The 18350-nt window shown below is 42.6% G+C and overlaps 1 protein-coding gene across 3 annotated transcripts in view; it reads left to right on the forward strand.

Moving 5' to 3' along the window:
* Nucleotides 1–18084, forward strand: part of RGS22 (regulator of G protein signaling 22) — a 74366-nt gene extending 56282 nt beyond the window's left edge. For 2 of the 3 annotated variants that reach the window (XM_077932823.1, XM_077932824.1), the window contains exons 22-27: nt 2636–2797; nt 4668–4847; nt 7800–7940; nt 9634–9750; nt 12217–12325; nt 13519–13673. In XM_077932823.1, coding sequence (XP_077788949.1) covers nt 2636–2797; nt 4668–4847; nt 7800–7940; nt 9634–9750; nt 12217–12325; nt 13519–13673 — 864 coding nt within the window. Of the gene's footprint in view, nt 1–2635; nt 2798–4667; nt 4848–7799; nt 7941–9633; nt 9751–12216; nt 12326–13518; nt 13674–16104 lie in introns of those variants that run through there. The other variant, XM_028736399.2, reaches the window with a different exon arrangement.
* The last annotated feature ends 266 nt before the right edge of the window (nt 18085–18350 follow it).

The raw sequence follows: 18350 nt of genomic DNA on the forward strand, positions 1-18350 counted from the left end.
GATTAATCATATCTCACAGTATCTGTTTCATTTAGAACTGCATTCTAATGCAAAGATCATATCAATTGTTAAACATCTTAAAGCACTGTAACATGTCATCTCAGGAGGGCTTTTTGCCTTTCTGTTCTATTTTTCCTTTCTTTGTCAAAGAGCAGCAAGCTCTGTATAACACATGTTGTATACATTATGCAAGGGGTGGGGGACTTTTTCTTTTTTGTCTGGGCTCCATATTGCCAGTGCCAGGAGCCAGCTGAGATATGAATGCAATTTGCTAGATCAGAAACAGAGAGGTATATCTTGGCAGGGTCAGGTGTAGGAAAACCAGGGAATACAGGCAAAGGCAGGACTGGGAAGTACGTCATAGCAAGAGCCAAGAGCCAAGTTTTGCAGGGTCCAAATAGCACCAGGCAAATTCAAGGAAGCAAAGCTTGGTGTCTCCTGGACCTCTGGATGTTGTTGGACTTCAACAGCTGTCAGCCCCAGCTTGATGGTCAATGGTTAGGGATGATGCTCCAGAAACATCAGGAGGACTACAGCTCCCCCACCCTTGGTAAAATGCCCCCCCTGAAAATATTTGAGGGAGCTGGGTCCCGACAAAGTTGATGGACATTCCTGTTCAAATAGGGTGTGTGTACTGTGTCATGTGATTGATTACGCAGGGTGGGGCTTACCTGGACCACCGCAATATTTTATCCAAGATGGCACCCCTGCAACAGGGAAACCTATTCATGTCCCGTCCCCCGTAGGAGGTATGGTACCCCTGGAGGCAGGCACACCTCACACATACTAATGGGTGAGATGTGTAAGTTTGCACATTGCTCCAAGAGTGCCCAATGGAAGTGTGATAGATATCTCCTCTAGCATAATGATAGAATTCTAGTGTGTCGTATAACGCTGAGTTACAGTGCCTGCTAAAGCATTTTGTGGTGTGGAGTGCTCCTGCTAATTGTTCCAATCTTTCTGCCCCCTTCTCTTTTTGCATCCCTCCTGCCGTGAAACAGTTGGGCAGCATTCTGAGACCACTGATCATGCTCATTTCTCACTGGGCTGCTTTGCAGATTCCCCTTTTCAGGGTTTACCCCCTAATGATCTTTTAAAAAGAAACTTCTGCAAAATCTGGTGTTCCCCCAAACCTTTATTTTCTACATGAGTGCTGCTGTTTTGACTGCATAAGCATTGGGATTCACACCTTGAGCCTGAGAAATAAAGGAAAGTGTGTGTGTTAATTCTAAAGAGGGTTGAGGCAAGTGAACCATGTGAAGCCCCCTCTCCTTGCAATTGCTCCGTTATCTCTGCTTACTTCATTTCCCAGCTGTCTGGGCTGTTTCAGAAAGGTAGGAAGTTTCTTTAAAAGGTGGGCAGAGATCTTGGCTCAAGTCAAGACTTGATATGGGAGGTAAAGAATAGCCTGGAAACAGGGAACAGAGACTTCTATTCCCTGTAGTAACTTCCTGTCTTATAATTGCTGGTGGAGGAGGGCAAGAGGAATTGCGAGTGCTTATGCTATACAGTGGTCCCTCTGGTTACATACACTTCAGGTTACATACGCTTCAGGTTACAGACTCCACTAACCCAGAAATATTACCTCGGGTTAAGAACTTTGCTTCAGGATGAGAACAGAAATCGTATGGCAGCGGTGCGGCGGCCGCAGGAAGTCCCATTAGCTAAAGTGGTGCTTCAGGTTAAGAACAGACCTCCAGAACGAGTTAAGTTCTTAACCCGAGGTACCACTGTATTTGTGAGAGCTCCATGTTCAAACGTAATTTATTTATTTGTTTAACAGAATTAATATACCGCTTAATTGTAAATAAACCCCTAAGTGGTTTACACCTTGCTGTAAGATTTGCACTGCAAACTTGCACTGCTGCTGGTGATGAGTGACGTAAAAGTGATTTGTTGGAATGGGGGAAGAGAAGATTTTTGATTCTGCAGTCATTTTTGTCTTTTGTTTAATCCCCATAGATTCTCTCCAATTCTTTCAAGTTTTATTTCTGAGCTTTCTCCTTGTTTGCACCTGCTTTACATGCTCCTAGTTTCCCAGTGTGAAGATCCTCTAAATGTCTTGATGACATTCAATTGCGTTTTACTGTTGGTGAAACTGAGTTCCAGAAACAACAAATCTTCAGCTTCCGTTGTGCTTGTGGCAGTGGATTTCAAAGCGGCTTTTATTAGGGAGGTTGCTGTCAAGGGGAGTTTTAGATGTGTAGGCTGTGTGGTTTGCCTGCTTCTTCCCAGCTCTTGTTTGTTTCCACAAGATCTCAAACTGATCTTCTTCCCCTTCTCTTCATAACCCCTTCCACCCCGCCTGCAAAAGAAAAAGTAAAAAAGAGTTTCTTGCCATAATCAACAATGATGGCTGTTTCCATACTTACACTATGGAGTCATATGTTCTAAATCACTGTTAGTCATTTCCTTTTCCCTTTCGTCCCTTCCAAAGAAATGTTGCCCAAATCAAACAAAAGAATAGGAGGGAGAAAATGGCTGCCAAGTTCTTATTGTGTCCCTGTAATAAACTACTGAAAGTTGGGGGTCATTGCAAAGATAAGTATCAGGCAGTTTACCCTAACTAATGCTTGTAGTATTGCTTTTCAAAACAGAGTTTACTCACCGTGCTTTCTCCCTTTCCTTTTGACAGCATTTGGACAGTAAGTGGGTTTCTTCATCTCGGGAAATAATTACTTTCCGCAAAGCCCTGTTGAATCCAATCACAGCCTATCAGTTTCAACGCTATGTGTCACTGAAAGGAGATTTACTGGAGAATGGAGTGATCTTCTGGCAGGAAGTGCAGAAATATAAGGTACAGGGCTATCAAGGAATGGAAACAACTCAGTTTCTCATAAACTGTGGCATTTATATCTGCAATGGTATTTCTTTGGGATAGGGGAAAGCTGGGGCTGACCACTTGATTCCTTGAGGCTTTTTGGAGCAAGAGGCTCCCCACACCAGGTGGATGATAGTTACGGATCCTCTGATTTGGAGATGGATATCAGAACACACTTTATCACTCTGAGCTTGCCAGATTCAGTATGGGACAGGCTAGGGTGGCTTTAGCTAATGTTTTGTGTTGTTTTTGTAGGGCTGGGTTTTTGGTTTTTTTACATTATATGGATAACTTGTCACTCCTTTTATTGTTTTTTTAAGTTGCCTTGAGTCTTTTTTTAAAAAAAATGTACTAACAGATGTTTATTATTATTATTATTATTATTATTATTATTATTATTATTATTTAGTAGCCAAATAGATGGAAGAATTTGGTACAAGGGTCTAGTGACTAGTGCTCATCGGGACTGGTAGTGTGGGAGGCAGGGACACCAACAGTAGGTTGGTGACACAGTCTGTTGAGCTGGTAGACTGGCTGGATTTCAGGAGGCCCAGTTCAGCTTATGGGTTGCTGATGGGCCATTGCTTTATTTCTGCTGAGACTATCGATGCAACCCATTGTGAAGACTTCCTCCTTTTCTCCCCCCCCCAAAATATCATTCCTCCAGCAGAGTTGAGGGAGTAAGTATGTGGCCTAAAGACCAGAAGGCTTGAAGCTCATTTTCACATTTTGTACACAAAAAACGCCTCACATTGTTCGTATAAGACTCAGGCGACTGTGTCAAAGATGTTGAATTCTTCTGTGATGACAGCCGCGTGGTTCTTAATGAGACACATCCCTCCAGTTGTAGGGAACAAGGAGCCCTTGTCTGGATGACCACAAATATTCAGCATAAGTCTGTGCCCACACAATAGTTTGTTAAGGGCAGCTTTGGAATTGTGCATTGGTGAGGGTTAAACTGTAGAGCCTGGAATGATCTGAGGGAAATGAGAATGTGCTTCCGGTGTGCTGTAAAGGTATACTTTGTACACAGCCATAGAGATGAGGCATGTTTGAAATCCATTTGGAGGCTCATCATGCAACTATAAGACTTGAAAAATCGTTCTGTTTTCAGAATCCATCTTTCTGGTAGCCAGATGTATATATGCTTGTCTGAGCATTCAAGTAGGCAAGTGGGACCTGCAACAGAATATTGCAGTGTGTGGAGTGCTTCTGTTCAGAGTTTCAGCCAACCTGGCAGGCCTCTTTCCATGATACTCCATTCTATGCCCCAACCCCTGTCTCACCGTCCAACAGACACTCATCATTCTGAGCATGCTCAAAACCAGAAAAGAGTCAGCCATTGTTGGACTATTTTGAGTTTTCCCTGCTTTGTGTTTATATATATATATATATATATAAATTTTGTGTGTGTGTGCATGCAAGTGTGTGCTTCCGGCGGGAAGGTAAACGGCGTTTCTGTGCACTGCTCTGGTTCGCCAGAAGCGGCTTAGTCATGCTGGCCACATGACCCGGAAGCTGTACACCGGCTCCCTCGGCCAATAAAGCGAGATGAGCGCTGCAACCCAGAGTCGGTCACAACTGGACCTAATGGTCAGGGGTCCCTTTACCTTTTCCTAGAGCCTTATTTGCCCCAGCTTTTTAAGAAATTGGCTTCTATATTGCTTTAAGCTGTTTCTCTTCTTGTTGTTGTTGTTGTTGCTGCTGCTGCTTTATGTTGTGTTAATGTATTTATTGTATTGTGTTATTTTTCATTTTTGTTTGTTGCTCTGAGAGTCTTTACCGGAAATAAAATATTTACATTACAGAGAGTCTTTACCCTGCCTGTTGAACTTTTCCCTTCCAGGACTTGTGCCATTCCCACTGTGACAGTGCTATCATCCAGAATAAGATCACGACCATCATCAACTGCTTCATAAATTCTGCCATTCCACCAGCTCTTCAGATTGACATACCTGAGGAGCAGGCCCAGAAGATCATGGAGCACAGGAAAGAGCTAGGCCCTTACGTGTTTAGAGAGGCACAGGTATAATAAGAATGATGAAAACCCTGGGTTCAGTTGGGAGGTGTTGAAATAGAGACTTAGAGGTAGGTTCTGGTTTTCTGGGCTGAGATTTGTGCCGGTAAATTTTATAGAAACAGCTTTTCATCCACCACAGTTATTTACCGGCACAAATCTCAGCCCAGAAAACCAGAACCTACCTCTAAGTCTCATCAGATTTTAAGTGTTAGAAACTGGATTTAAGGAGCCATAGGCAATACCTTTACTCATGGGCAGGATCAGAATTTAGTGTACACTGGTACCTCTGGATACAAATGGGATCCTTTCTGGAGCCCCCGTTCGCATCCTGAAGTAAACATAACACGCGTCTGTGTGTGCACGGGTTGCGTTTCGCCGCTTCCACGCATGCGCATGACATCATTTTGAGTGTCTGTGCTAGCGGCGAAACCCGGAAATAACACGCTCCATTACTTCCGGGTCGCCGTGGAGCGCAACCCGAAAATACTTAACTTGAAGCTACTTCAACCCGAGGTATGACTGTATTAAGTAACAAATATGAAAGATTCAGATTGAAGTAGTCACTCATAGACTGACCTTCTAGCCATGCACAGAAAACTCTGCCCATGTTCTGGCACTGCTGAAGCCTCCTTTCCATTGCAGCTTCTTGTGATCCTTGTAAAACTACTCCAGAAAGTCAGGGGACTCTCTCTCTCTCTCTCTCTCTCTCTCTCTCTCAACCTCCAATGTAGTTCATAAAAGCTGCTGCCAATATGAAAAATCAGTGTATCCCACTGTGTGAGTGCAGACGCCTAAGGATTTTTGGATCTATGCTAGGGATTTTGCAAATGTCAGCAATGCACAAGGGCAGCTTAACTTGATCAGATGCACTGCCCTTTTTCTTTAGATGACTGATGTTACTGGATGCGGTTGTAGGCTCTTCCCCTCCTCCCTGCTATTTTTTTTAATAAAAGAAGTATGCCTATTCTGCTGTACTGACCAAATAGGGTCATCTGTACAAACTAGTACTGTTGACCACCAGCAGTTACTACCTTTTATCCTTCTGTTTTGAAAGGCCATTTAGCTAATTCTTCACTTCCACAAAATACCACCAACAGTTCTTCCCTACCAACATCCCTTACCTTTTAAACAAATATTAATATGAATCCATAAAACATCCCTGATCGCAAGAGTAGGAACAGATTGTGGGGTAGATAAAGGGCTCCAATGTATGAATGGAAAATGCAGCTAAACCCAGAGATGGTGGATACTTTCACCAGGCTGATATGGATAGTGGGTAGCCTTGAGTCCAAGAGTCCTGGATTCAAATGTCACCTCAGCCAAGAATTCATGGACAGCACCAGGCACAGTGTGTTCCCTAGCGCTTTGCCTCAGATCTCCCTCTTTAAAATGGGACTCTATGTGTTTATTGTGAGAACCAACAATATTCTAGTGGATCATATGCCATTAACATCATTAGAGGCAATCTGCATGTGAAGAAAGAGGCAATCTGCATTCTGGAAAGAGGCTGAGCTGTTGGAGTAGGCCACAAAGCTTCATAACGATGGCTGCTTACAATGCTAACAATGACATAGCTTCTCCCAAAGAATCCTGGGAACTGTCATTTGTCATAGAAGCTTAAAGGGCACACCTGTCAGGGAGCTAGATGGACAGTGACTTCCAACTTCACCCCGATATAACTAAGTCCAGTGCCGCCTATTGGCTAAACTATATAATGGTAGTATCCACGCAACATAGGTTCATGCGTTAATGCTTTAATTGAGACCAGCCTTTGAATAGAGTATTGGTCTTTGCATTCAATTTTGTGTGGGTTTCCCTCCCCTAGTTTAAAACATACATTGCAAAAAGATTATATCGCTTGAAACATTTCCTGTCAGCTCTGTTCTTTCAGAACTTATTCAGTGATGAAATCCATTTCTCTTAAAGAGCAATGTGTTGTTGTTGTTGTTTAAAAAGCTCCCTTCCCTTTGTAAATAGAATATTCTGGAAAATAGTTGGGTTAAAAGCAACCATTGTGATTCATTCTCTCTCTCTCTCTCTCTCTCTCTCTCTCTCTCTCACACACACACACACACACACACACGTACACATTTTTTTAAAAAACCCCAAAACCTGCTATTCTGTGCTTTTATTAATGCAAGCAATTATTTAGGACATTCTTTTAATGAAATGCTTATTAACTGTGGTTTTAGGTAGGTTTTTTATTGGCAATAAACACATACTGATTAGAAGTATGTGCAGGTCTGAAGCAAAATACTGGGCAACAATATGGAGGGAGGTGGTGGTTTGTGCTGGGCATTAGGAAAGATATGCTTTGTTTTTATGGCAAATATCCCAATTGTCTGCAGCACCATCAGTTTCTCTCTATACGAGGGATGAGCAGGCACCAGGCTTGTTGGAGCTACTTTGGTTTTTACTAGAACTCCCAAGATCTACTAACCAGAGCCAAGTGTAAAAGAGAGACAGCTAGAATTTAGGAACAGGGTGTCTCTGAGCACATTGTAAGGCTAGGAACTGGAGCTGATCTGAACTCCAAGTCCTTTCACACTTCCAGGCTGTTCCTATTTTTAGGTGGGATCCTTATTACGTACTAGCAAATTCAGGTTTAGAGATGATTTGGAGATTTTCCTCAAGAAATCCGCTTCCAAATTGAAATTTTTGTGAGAAGGAAATTGATGGGAAAACATACTGCAAAGGTGGGATAATGCTTGATAAAACATCATTTAACACAGTTCCTCAGGAAGAGACCCTTCTTAGCTTTCTCCATTTCAGCAGCCCAACTTAGGTGGGGAAAGCTGTTTTGCATTTGCTGTTATTGAACAGTTGAAAGTCAGAACCCCAGTCAATCTGCTTCAGATCAGTTGGAGATCTTCTAGTAGATTTTGATCCACCTTCTACGTACTTCTTCTATATGCTGTTAAAACAAATAAAAGTCCTCTCTTCTTTTTCCTGCCGCAGATGACTATTTTTGCTCTTCTGTTTAAATTTTGGCCACAATTTTGTGAGTTCCGAAGCAATTTGGCTGATGAGAAGATTTTGCCTCTTCTGGAGAAGCGAAGAGAAAAGAAGCTGAGAAAAACAAGAGAAACAGATGGCATGGTGAGAAAAGCTAAGAAACAAAAGAACATCACCAACTTTAGACAGGCGGGACAGTAAAAACAATTTTGATATGAATCTGACTCAAATTCTGCTGAAGTCAATGGAAGGACATCACTGTCCAGATTTAAAAAAAAATAGTGTTTCTTCCGCTCTGTTTCTCTCCCTCCCCCTCCCATAAATGCTAATCTAATTCATTCATTACGTTTGTTTTCAGCCCTTCTTGGAACTTGAAGCAGGTACAATATTTTAATATAAAGCATACATTGAAATGTTGCTGAAATGCAACATTGCAAGCTAAAGCTTAGTCTAAATGAAAGCAGCTTCTAGCGATGCCAGAAAACCCTGGGCTTTCAAGCATCTCCAGAGAAAAGGTGTTCCATCATTTCAGAGAGTTGCTTCCATATGAACATGGGCCCACTCATCTAAATATACATGTAGTAGCAAAGTAGCTCTGCCACATCTGGAATGCTGGGAGTCCCAGTGGAAGGGGAGGTATCCAGGCAGAGTCTTTAGCAATAGCAGATAAACACCTTACCCATACTGGATGGGAAGGCAGGTTAGAATAGGAAATCCACCAGCAGTAGAGATTATTCAAGCTGCAGCCATGGGTGGTGCATGTTCCCTTCTTGGAATACCCCTGGACAGCAGGAGGCAACATGCAGATGCTAGTTCTGACCAGGATCCAGGATTAGGATGGGGGGTTAACTTTGGTAGCCTCCTTCAGCCATAATAATAATAATAATAATAATAATAATAATAATAATAATAATAATAATTTATTATTTGTACCCTGCCCATCTGGCTGGGTTTCTCCAGCCACTCTGGGCGGCTTCCAACAAAGATTAAAAATACATTAAAATGTCACACATTAAAAACTTCCCTAAACAGGGCTGCCTTCAGATGTCTTCTAAATGTCAGATAGTTGTTTATCTCTTTGACATCTGACAGGGTGGGCACCACTACCGAGAAGGCCTTCTCCCTGGTTCCCTGTAACTTTGCTTCTTGCAATGACGGAACCTCCAGAAGGCCCTCGGCGCTGGACTTCAGTGTCCGGGCAGAATGATGGGGGTGGAGATGCTCCTTCAGGTATACTGGGCTGAGGCACAAGGACCAGCAAATGCTCTCCTCTTCCCCAAAGGTTGTTGAGGGGGGGAAAGGAGGCTGAACACCCTCAAGTGATTGCAGAAGGGATGGGAAATAGGTTCAGACAGTGGCAGTGTGCTGTCTCTGAGCCCAATCTCTCCCCATAGTAGTCACCCTGAAGGTGGAGGCTGAGCACCTGAGAAGGAGGAAAGATAAAACCCTCACCCGAAATATAAATTAATGAACATTTGTGTGTTGTCTCTGATCCGTGCTCACATCATGTGAATGTTAATTTGAAGTTCCTTTCCAAGCTCTTGATTCTTTTGTTGGTGGTGTCTCAAGAGTTGCATAAAACGGATCTCATTTGATTCGTAAGGAAAGAGTTATCTCACTGAAGGGTAGCAGCCAGAGACACTTCTGCAACTCCTCTAGCTCTCCAGACAGTGGTATTACTGAGAGGTTGCTATAACTGGCTTTTGGGAATTTGAAAAAAATTATGAAAGTATAAAAGGGTGTACAGCAAAGCTTTAAAAATCTCATGAAACATATAAAGTACAGTGCTTTAACTCACCTTAAACTAAGATTAATCAAGTTTTCTTTTTATTGCTAGGTATCTGTATCTGGGAAGAGAACTCCCATGTCTGTTAAGATGGGTTCTGTTCTTGAGAGTAAAATGAGTAAAAGTGAGCTTTCATCTACGCCGAGCTTTACTGAATACGGCAAACAGGTGACTGGTGATAAACTATGTAAAGTTGTTCCTTTATGTGTCAACGGGAGATTGAAGCTGCTGCTGTTACTAGGCCCATATCTGAGTTGGTAGTTTGATATTTATACAAAGGCTAATTTATACAAAGCCTATTAGTTCTTCAATTTCTAATTGCATTTATCACAGTCCGTTACAGATCAGTGACATTGTTTAGAGCAGGTTGCAAGCAGTTTCTGATCAAACTGATTTCATTCGTACAGTACATGGAACTGAAATGAAGCTTGCCCACATGGAACTGCACTTGCCAATATTCCTTCTCCCCCTTGCTACTTGGTAGTTTCTGTCCTCCCTTCTCTCCTTCTATCTTTGTCAAAATATAGATTGTAAGCTCTTTCGGGCAAGGACCCATCCTTTTAGTTGTAGCTCTGTTTACACTAACAGTGATACCCTAAATGTTTTTAAATGCTGGGCATTGCAAAAAGAAGAAGGGGCATTTTACTGTTTTGAAGGGGTACATGTGCAAACAGCCAGTAGTGATGTATGGAAGTGAGAGCTGGACCATAAAGCAGAGTTTAAGCAGAGGCTTGACAACCATATGTCAGGAGTGCTCTGATGGTGTTTCCTGCTTGGCAGGGGGTTGGACTCGATGGCCCTTGTGGTCTCTTCCAACTCTATGATTCTATGATTCTATGATTCTATAAAGAAGGCTGATCGCCGAAGAATTGATGCTTTTGAATTGTGGTGCTAGAGGAGACTCTTGAGAATCCCATGGACTGCAAGAAGATCAAACCTATCCATTCTTAAGGAGATCAGCCCTGAGTGCTCATTGGAAGGACAGATCCTGAAGCTGAGACTCCAATACTTTGGCCACCTCATGAGAAGAGAAGACTCCCTGGAAAAGACCCTGATGTTGGGAAATATGAAGGGCACAAGGAGAAGGGGACGACAGTGGACGAGATGGTTGGATAGTGTTCTCGAAGCTATCAGCATGAGTTTGACTAAACTGTGGGAGGCAGTGGAAGACAGAAGTGCCTGGCGTGCCCTGGTCCATGGGGTCATGAAGAGTCGGACACGACTGAACGACTAAACAGCAAAAATGTGGAAACAGATGAATAAACCCCATTTTTTTTTCACCTTCTTAATTAAAAACACAAACACACACACACACAAATCCAGAACTTCCCCAGAGGCAAAACTAAAGGGAGGGACACCCAGTGCAAGCTGTACCCCTTGAGTGTTGTGACAGTAATACCAAAACATGCACTTTGTTCTATTGCATATGGTCCTTATGCTTGATGAAGGAGGAGACACAAATAGTCCTTTGAAAATAAGAGATCAAACACAGGATCGCTAGACCTGTATTAAGGGACATGAATACCTTTTTTCAGATCCCTAAGAAAGCCCAAAATGTGGCCTAGCATATTCCACACATATTGAAATATTTTCAGCTGATAAGCAAAGGGACTGATCCTCCAATAGCTATTAATATATGGCATAGCAAGGTATTATGATCATTGATATGATGGTACTTATCAAATTTAATCTATTAACAATTGGAGAAATCAGAGCTGTAGAAATGACTTCTGATTTCTCTGTTGTTATTATTGTTATTTATTTAACAAGATTTATATACCACTTAATCAAAATTTCTAAGCAGTTTACATAATATGGGACTGAAGTAGGAATGATAGTTCAATGTCAAATCCAAATTGACATATTTTAATGAAAAATTACAGGTTTGGGCCCAGAGTATATAGGGAATTTGCCTTTCCAACATATTTTACTCTGGCACCCTGATCTAGAGACCCCTTATGTTTTCTTCCTAGTTACATTCACAGTAGCTGCAGAAGGAAGGTATGTATTTTCACCTCTTAGAGGGACATAGATCTGAGTCAAAATATACAAGCCCTCACAGGACTTCTCGTAGCCCCACTGAAATGAACGAGGCTGGTTCTTATGTATTTCACTGGGGATTGCTCAACAGAACTGCCTGGTGGAATTGTAGGTTCAATAGGCATGTGAGATACATCTATATGGGACCGTCTCTTGCTTGAGTTTCAGCTCCTTATCTCCAAAGTGGGAATTTGGAGAACATACAGCACCATATGGGACAGCTCCATGTCAGTGTTCCATCTGACTGCATCTACAAAGTGCAGCCTGCTGTGGTTTTCTTACTTACCCCATTGTGTAAAATAAATCAGGAGAGATTCAATACAGGCTGAAATTGTGGTTGGGGAATATGCATGAATCTCAAAGATATGCCTTGCTGGTCACAGGTGGTTATTAGAGAGCTGCAATAGAGAAATTGGTTGTCTGTTTTGCCTGTGGTGCTACAGCATGATAAACCTTTTTAGAGCTTCATTAAAAACAAAACAAAACCCTGTTTTGCATCCAAAAACATTAACATTATCTTACACAGCAAAACAAAGGCCAACTAAACCATTGTACCACAATTAATTTCTTGGTGTTGTTTATTTTTTAATGTAGCTTTCCTGGTCTTATTCAAAGTACCTAGAAGCTCTCCAGCAGGAAAGAGTTCTTCTGAAGATCCAAGATGACCTGGATAAAAAATCAATAGCGTCATCTGCGTATACAGGTCAGCTTTTCATCAGGTTCTGTTGCTAGAGAGAGGTTGCTGTGGATCCAGTTATGACTCATTTTCTCACTTAAATGTATGAAACAGCTGCATATCCACAGTCACTTCTATGGAATACTTTTCATGGAGCTTCTTGGGCAGAGCAGGGTGGTTGCTGGTGGTAGCAGTAAGATTTCATGGTGAAGCAACTGCATGAATCTCAAATATATGCCTTGCTGGTCACAGATGGTTATTAAGAGCTGCAATAGAGGTTTCAGTTGTTCCTTTTGCCTATAGTGCTACAGCATTTTAATCTCTTTTACAGCTTCATTGAAAACAAAACAAAACCCTGTTTTGCTTGCAAAAGCATTGACATTATCTTACAGAGCATAACAAAGACTTGCTGTGGCTTAGCAGGAGAAGGAAGGAAGCTTCCCTCCCCTTTTTGGTTTCGGAAGCTTTTTGGTTTCCCCAACCCACATTGTAGCCAGTGGGAGGGAATTAACTACACCAGTTCTAGGGTTGTCAAAGTTTAGGGTCCCTTTGGGAGTGTGGGGAGATGAGAGTGCTTAGAAGCCTGAGAACAGTCATCTGCCCTTGACATGCTTCTGAAGTGCTTGATCTCCATTTTCCCAAGGGAAATAGCTTGGGCATAGGGAAATGTGTGTTTCCCCCTCTTTCCTGGAGAGTTGTGGGAGGGGGCCAGAACATAGCAATGCAGAGACAAAGCAGGAAGACAGGCAGAATACGATTGTAATGCAGGAGAAGGGCAGAGGAAGAGGGGCCACTGGGTGGGGGAACTGGCTGCTATTGGTGGTTTGCTCCCCCTTTTTCCTTTATGGGCCAGCCTCTCCTAGTCAGTTGTATAATCCATTCCTGCATATAACTGAGACAAGGAGAATTTCCATCCAAGGACTGCTTGTACAAGAGAGGGTCAAGATGTAGCATACATCGTGCAAGAAAGTACAGCTGTTATTCTGGTACTGTACCCAAGTACAGTCTAGTACTCCCAGCTTACACCCACCCACCCAATTTGTAATTTTGCTAGAGCATCTCACTGTTTGTCCCACAGATCATGACAACAGTTGCCTTAGATGTATTCTGCTGGGCTAGCTATAAAACATAGCAGCATTTCTCAATGCTGCATTGCTTGAAACGTTATGTGCTTTTCCTGCAGTTTTCGGATTTTCTTTCTTTCTTTCTTTGGCATTCAGAGCTCTCAAACCTTCTCACACTGAAGAGCGATCCATCAGAAAAACCCATGATCACAACAACTTACAGCTCTGCTTTTGTGAAACAACGTCCATTACATGCCAAAGACGGTGAAAGTAGGTTTCAAGGGGGGTGGGGTTGTAATTCTCCTGTTTGAATTGTGTGATATCATCATATGCTCAGTAAACTGTGTTTTCCTATTGCTACTTTAAACAAACTGAAATACTGTTGATGCTCAACAGCCAGAGGTGTCATCTAGAGGGCCTCAGACTAGGGAAGGCTGTTGTATGAAGTAAATATATATCTCAAATGTTGTAGCTGTTCTGCATGTTTCATGGACCAATACCTTGCTAATCCCTTGGTGCTTCATTAAGTTACCTTTGTTTTGTTGCATACTTGACTTGCCCAAGTTATGGGAAGGGCCATAGTTTAGTGGTAGAGCAGCTGGTTTGCATACAGAACATCCTAGGTTCAATCCCTGGCATCTTGCTGGGGCTGTGAGAGACCCTCTGTCCAAAACCATGGAGAGCTGCTACCAGGCAGTATACACAACGCTGAGCTTGATGGAGGAATAGCCTGATTCAGTCTTAAGTTGTATTTGCAGACTGGCAATGAAAGCCCAGGTACGGCTGCAGCCTGTCCACCAACACTTTCTGCGCCTCCATCTGTCTTGCCAGAGTGGTGTATGCTCTAGTTATATTTCGCTTGGACTACTGCAAAGTGCTGTATGTGAGGCTACCTTTGAAGGTGACCTGGAAACTACAATTAATCTAGAATGCGGCAGCTAGACTGGTGACTGGGAGTGGCTGCTGAAAGACCTACATTGGCTCCCAGTACATTTCCAAGCACAATTCAAAGTGTTGGTGCTGACCTTTAAAGCCCTAAATGGCCTCAGTCCAGTATACCTGAAGGAGTGTCTCCACCCCCATCGTTATACCTGGACACTGAGGTCCAGCACCAAGGGGCTTCTGGCGATACCCTCGCTGTGAGAAACCAAGTTACAGCGAACCAGGCAGAGGGCCTTTTCGGTAGTGGCACCCACCCTGTGGAATGCCCTCGCACCAGATGTCAAAGAGAAAAATAACTACCAGACTTTTAGAAGACATCTGAAGGCAGCCCTATTTAGGGAAGCTTTTAATGTTTGATGGACTATTGTATTTTAATATTTTGTTGGAAGCTGCCCAGAGTGGCTGGGGAAACCCAGCCAGATGGGCGGGGTATAAATAAATCATCATCATCATCATTATCTGTGCTGCTCTGACTTCATACTCTTGTCATTCTACCTGCCCTGTGGAGAAGCTGCTCCTGCTGTGCTTGCTTCCTCCGCCTCTTGCTTTGCCAAAGTCCACTTTCACAAGAAACACTGGCATTGGTGATTTAGTCTGTCTTATTGCAGAACTTCTCATCTGCACAGTGGCGTCGTGCCAACACAGCAGGGTTCCTGTTCACAAATAGTAGTATTTTCACACTCTGAGGGTGTTACCCAGCCCAAAATCAAGCCCCGTTCGTCTCAGTGGGGTGTACCTAGGCATGCACTTAACATTTCCACTGATTTCGTTTATCCTTTGGGTTCTTCGGCTGCATACCTGTGAACTCCCACCTGCAAGTAAACCCTACTGAGCAGAATAGGACAATGCCAAATAGACATGCATTGCAATAGGCTGTAAGACTGCAATATTGTGCACATTAACTGGGGAGAAAGTCAAATGGAATTCAGTGGGGCTTTCTTGAGAGTGAACACATGTTGAATCAGATTGCTTTCTCTGCTACAATGCATATTCTTCTCTACGATCCTCAAGCCCCCTTGGTTCAGTGTAGACTGCCATCCTACAAATGTTTACTTAAGTCAGTTTGTTTATTTATTTATTTTAAAGTGGTACTTATTCTAAGTAATCACACATAGGATCAAGCTGCTGCAGAAAATCAGTTTTCTTCCACCAGAGAGACTGTTTTGGGGAGGTGTTATTTTTCTCTGTGATAAAGATGGCAATCAGCAATTTATAATGTCTTTCACCATATCGGTGCACAATAAACATGAAAACATGCAAACTCATTCCAGTTTGAGTAGAGATATTTCTAAGCTCTACAATTCAAATAAGACCATCTCTATAGTACTGAGTTGTGAATTATCTAAATTGGGGGACCTGTGACCCTCCATATGTTTTGCTTGACTGGAGTTCCCATCACCCCTGACCACTGACCAATGCTGGCTGGGGCTGATGGGATTTAGAATCCAGCAGCTTTGAGTTGGCCATAGATTCCCCAGCCCTGCTAAAGTGCAAAAAGTGTGATGTAACTTTTCAAGGCCAATATGTGATGTTATTGCAGGATTAGGAAATAAAGCTCAATGGTAGAGGGCGTTTTTCCAGGGTCTCACATTCAGTCCCTGCCACCGGTATTTGATGGAGAGAATGCACTTCTTAGCAGTAGCATGAAAGGGATCAAAATAGGTATTTAATTTTTCTGCCTAGAGTTTTTTTAATCACAAGTGCATAAGCTCCTAAAATTATTTGCTACTTTTCTTCCTTACAGGTTTGACCTTTTATTTCATGTTGTATTAATGCGCTGGTTTGTTTCCCTCTGCCCAGGAAATCCAAAACTTTAAGTGTGGAATGTGATGAAGACATGAAGACATGATGGATTTGCTGCTACTCTGGGAGCAGTCCAGTGCAGAAATAAACTATTGTGGGCAATTTGCTTGTACCCCGGTTCCTTCAGTGGCAAGGGGGGGGGCACTGGCCTTATTTATTGTGCTATTATGTACTACAGTCCCCCCCCCCCTTTGGGGTGGAGATTTTGTCCATCAACACAACAGTATGAAGTATGTGTAAGGGAATGGCTATAGTTCAACAGATGCTTTGCGTGGAAAAGTTCCTTGATTAGATCCCTGGTATTTCCAGGTAGGGAAATGCTCATTGCTAGTCAGTGTAGACAATACTAAATTATATGGACTAACAGCCTTGGTTAAAGATAGCTATCCATGCTCAAGTTCCCTTTGAAATATAAATCTTGGTGCAGCTCAGAGCCAAAGGGGGAGGGATCCAGATGGCTTGTGAGTCTGCTGATGGTTGGGAATGATATTAGCAAGAGGGTCTGTTAGTACCATTCTTATTCTGGAGTATCAGTAGAAAGAGCTACTGAGCTACAGAGGTCGTTGCTCACCATATGCTAGAAATATATGAAAAACCCACTATGTGAAGATTCCTGAGGGACTGTAATTCCCTGTAAGGTCTGTGCCGGTGTTTATCATATTGTTTTTAAAGTTACAGCCTATTCTTTCTATAGGTTACAGGTGATGTGAGGTGGGGTGGGAGGACCCACAGATACTAGATACATAGCTGTCAACTTTCAGATTTGAAAATAAGGGATCAGCAGCCTCACCTGTCCCGGGGACAGTCTACGGGATATCTAGCAATCCGGGATAGCAGAGGGGAAGTAGCGGGGAACGGCGCTGGAATAAGGGAATTTCCCGCAAAAGAAGGGAAGGTTGACAGCTATGATTAGATATTCCTTCACTTTTCACCATTCCAGTTAAATGATGAATAATTTTACTACTGATAATTTGGTTCAGATCCATCTCTTGGCAGACTGCTTCCTTAGGCAAGTGATAAACAACTGCAATCAGGATCATTTCCTTTCTCAGTAGAAATTACAGTAGCAATGGGTCAACATCATATATTAAAGAGCCTTCTACGTAGCTTCGTTTTTTTTTATTTTTACAATAAAAAGTACAATCTAAAATTATCTAAACACCCAACATTTGGTTTACCCATGTCCAAATGTCCACCAATTCATTCTTCCACGTTGTCTACTGTATTCTGAAGAACTTAATAACTAAAGACCCTGCTGTATATCTTAATTGGTAGCTCTGTCATATTAGGTGGACTTGTTGTATGAAGGATATTATCCAGATACATGTCAGAGAGGATAAAATGTCATATGAATGCTATCCAGCCTTTCAGAATTAGGTATATCCACCCATTCAGTTAAATGACTTGTTTCCCTTGTGGTCTTGATGGAGGTAGTGTAACTGGATGTCTTATTTGCCTGTCATAAAGGAGCTGGAACTGCTTTGGTGCATAGGTAGAATTTTGCACAACTGGCTGTAATTCATTCATTCCTTTATCAACATTAAGTCTTCCAGAATACTTCACAAATTGATGTTGATGTTCATATATCCAGCTAACAGTTGGGCCAAGTTATGATCCTTCCAAGTTAAACACTTTTGAATACAATTGATTTTAATGAGAAAGTTTATCATGACCTCAAGTCTCTTCCCTGCAAATCAATTGAACTTAAAAAAGTGTTCTACTTCTGATCGTGCCCCATATGTTTTGTTCCCAATTGGCTATTTAAAATAAAAAACAGCATTATTGCACCTAAAGACTAACAGATTTATTGAGTGGTAATGTTTGGTACAGAGGAACATTGGAAGCTGCATTATACTGAGTCTGGCCACTGGTCCAAGTAGCTCAGAATTACTGTATTTTTCGCTTCATAGGACGCACTTTTTCCCTCTTAAAAACTAAGGGGGGAAGTGTGTGCGTCCTATGGAGCGAATGCAGGGGGGAGGCTTTTCCCCAGGAGGGAGAAGGGACTGACGCGGCCAGTCAGTCCCTTCTCCCTCCTCGTAGAAAAGCCCACAGGAGCCGCGCGCTCCTTAAAGGGTACACGGCTCCTGTGGGCTTTTGTGGGAGGTGGGGGAATTGCCATAGCCGCGCGCAGCCTTTCCAGCTGGGAGAGGCTGCGCAAGGCTAAAGAAGAAGCCAAGGCAGCGAGCGGGATGGATCGCGCTCACTGCCTTGGCTGCTTTAGCCTCGCTGGAGAGGTTTAG

Source organism: Podarcis muralis, chromosome 8, assembly GCF_964188315.1.
Source record: "Podarcis muralis chromosome 8, rPodMur119.hap1.1, whole genome shotgun sequence".
Lineage (NCBI taxonomy): Eukaryota > Metazoa > Chordata > Lepidosauria > Squamata > Lacertidae > Podarcis > Podarcis muralis.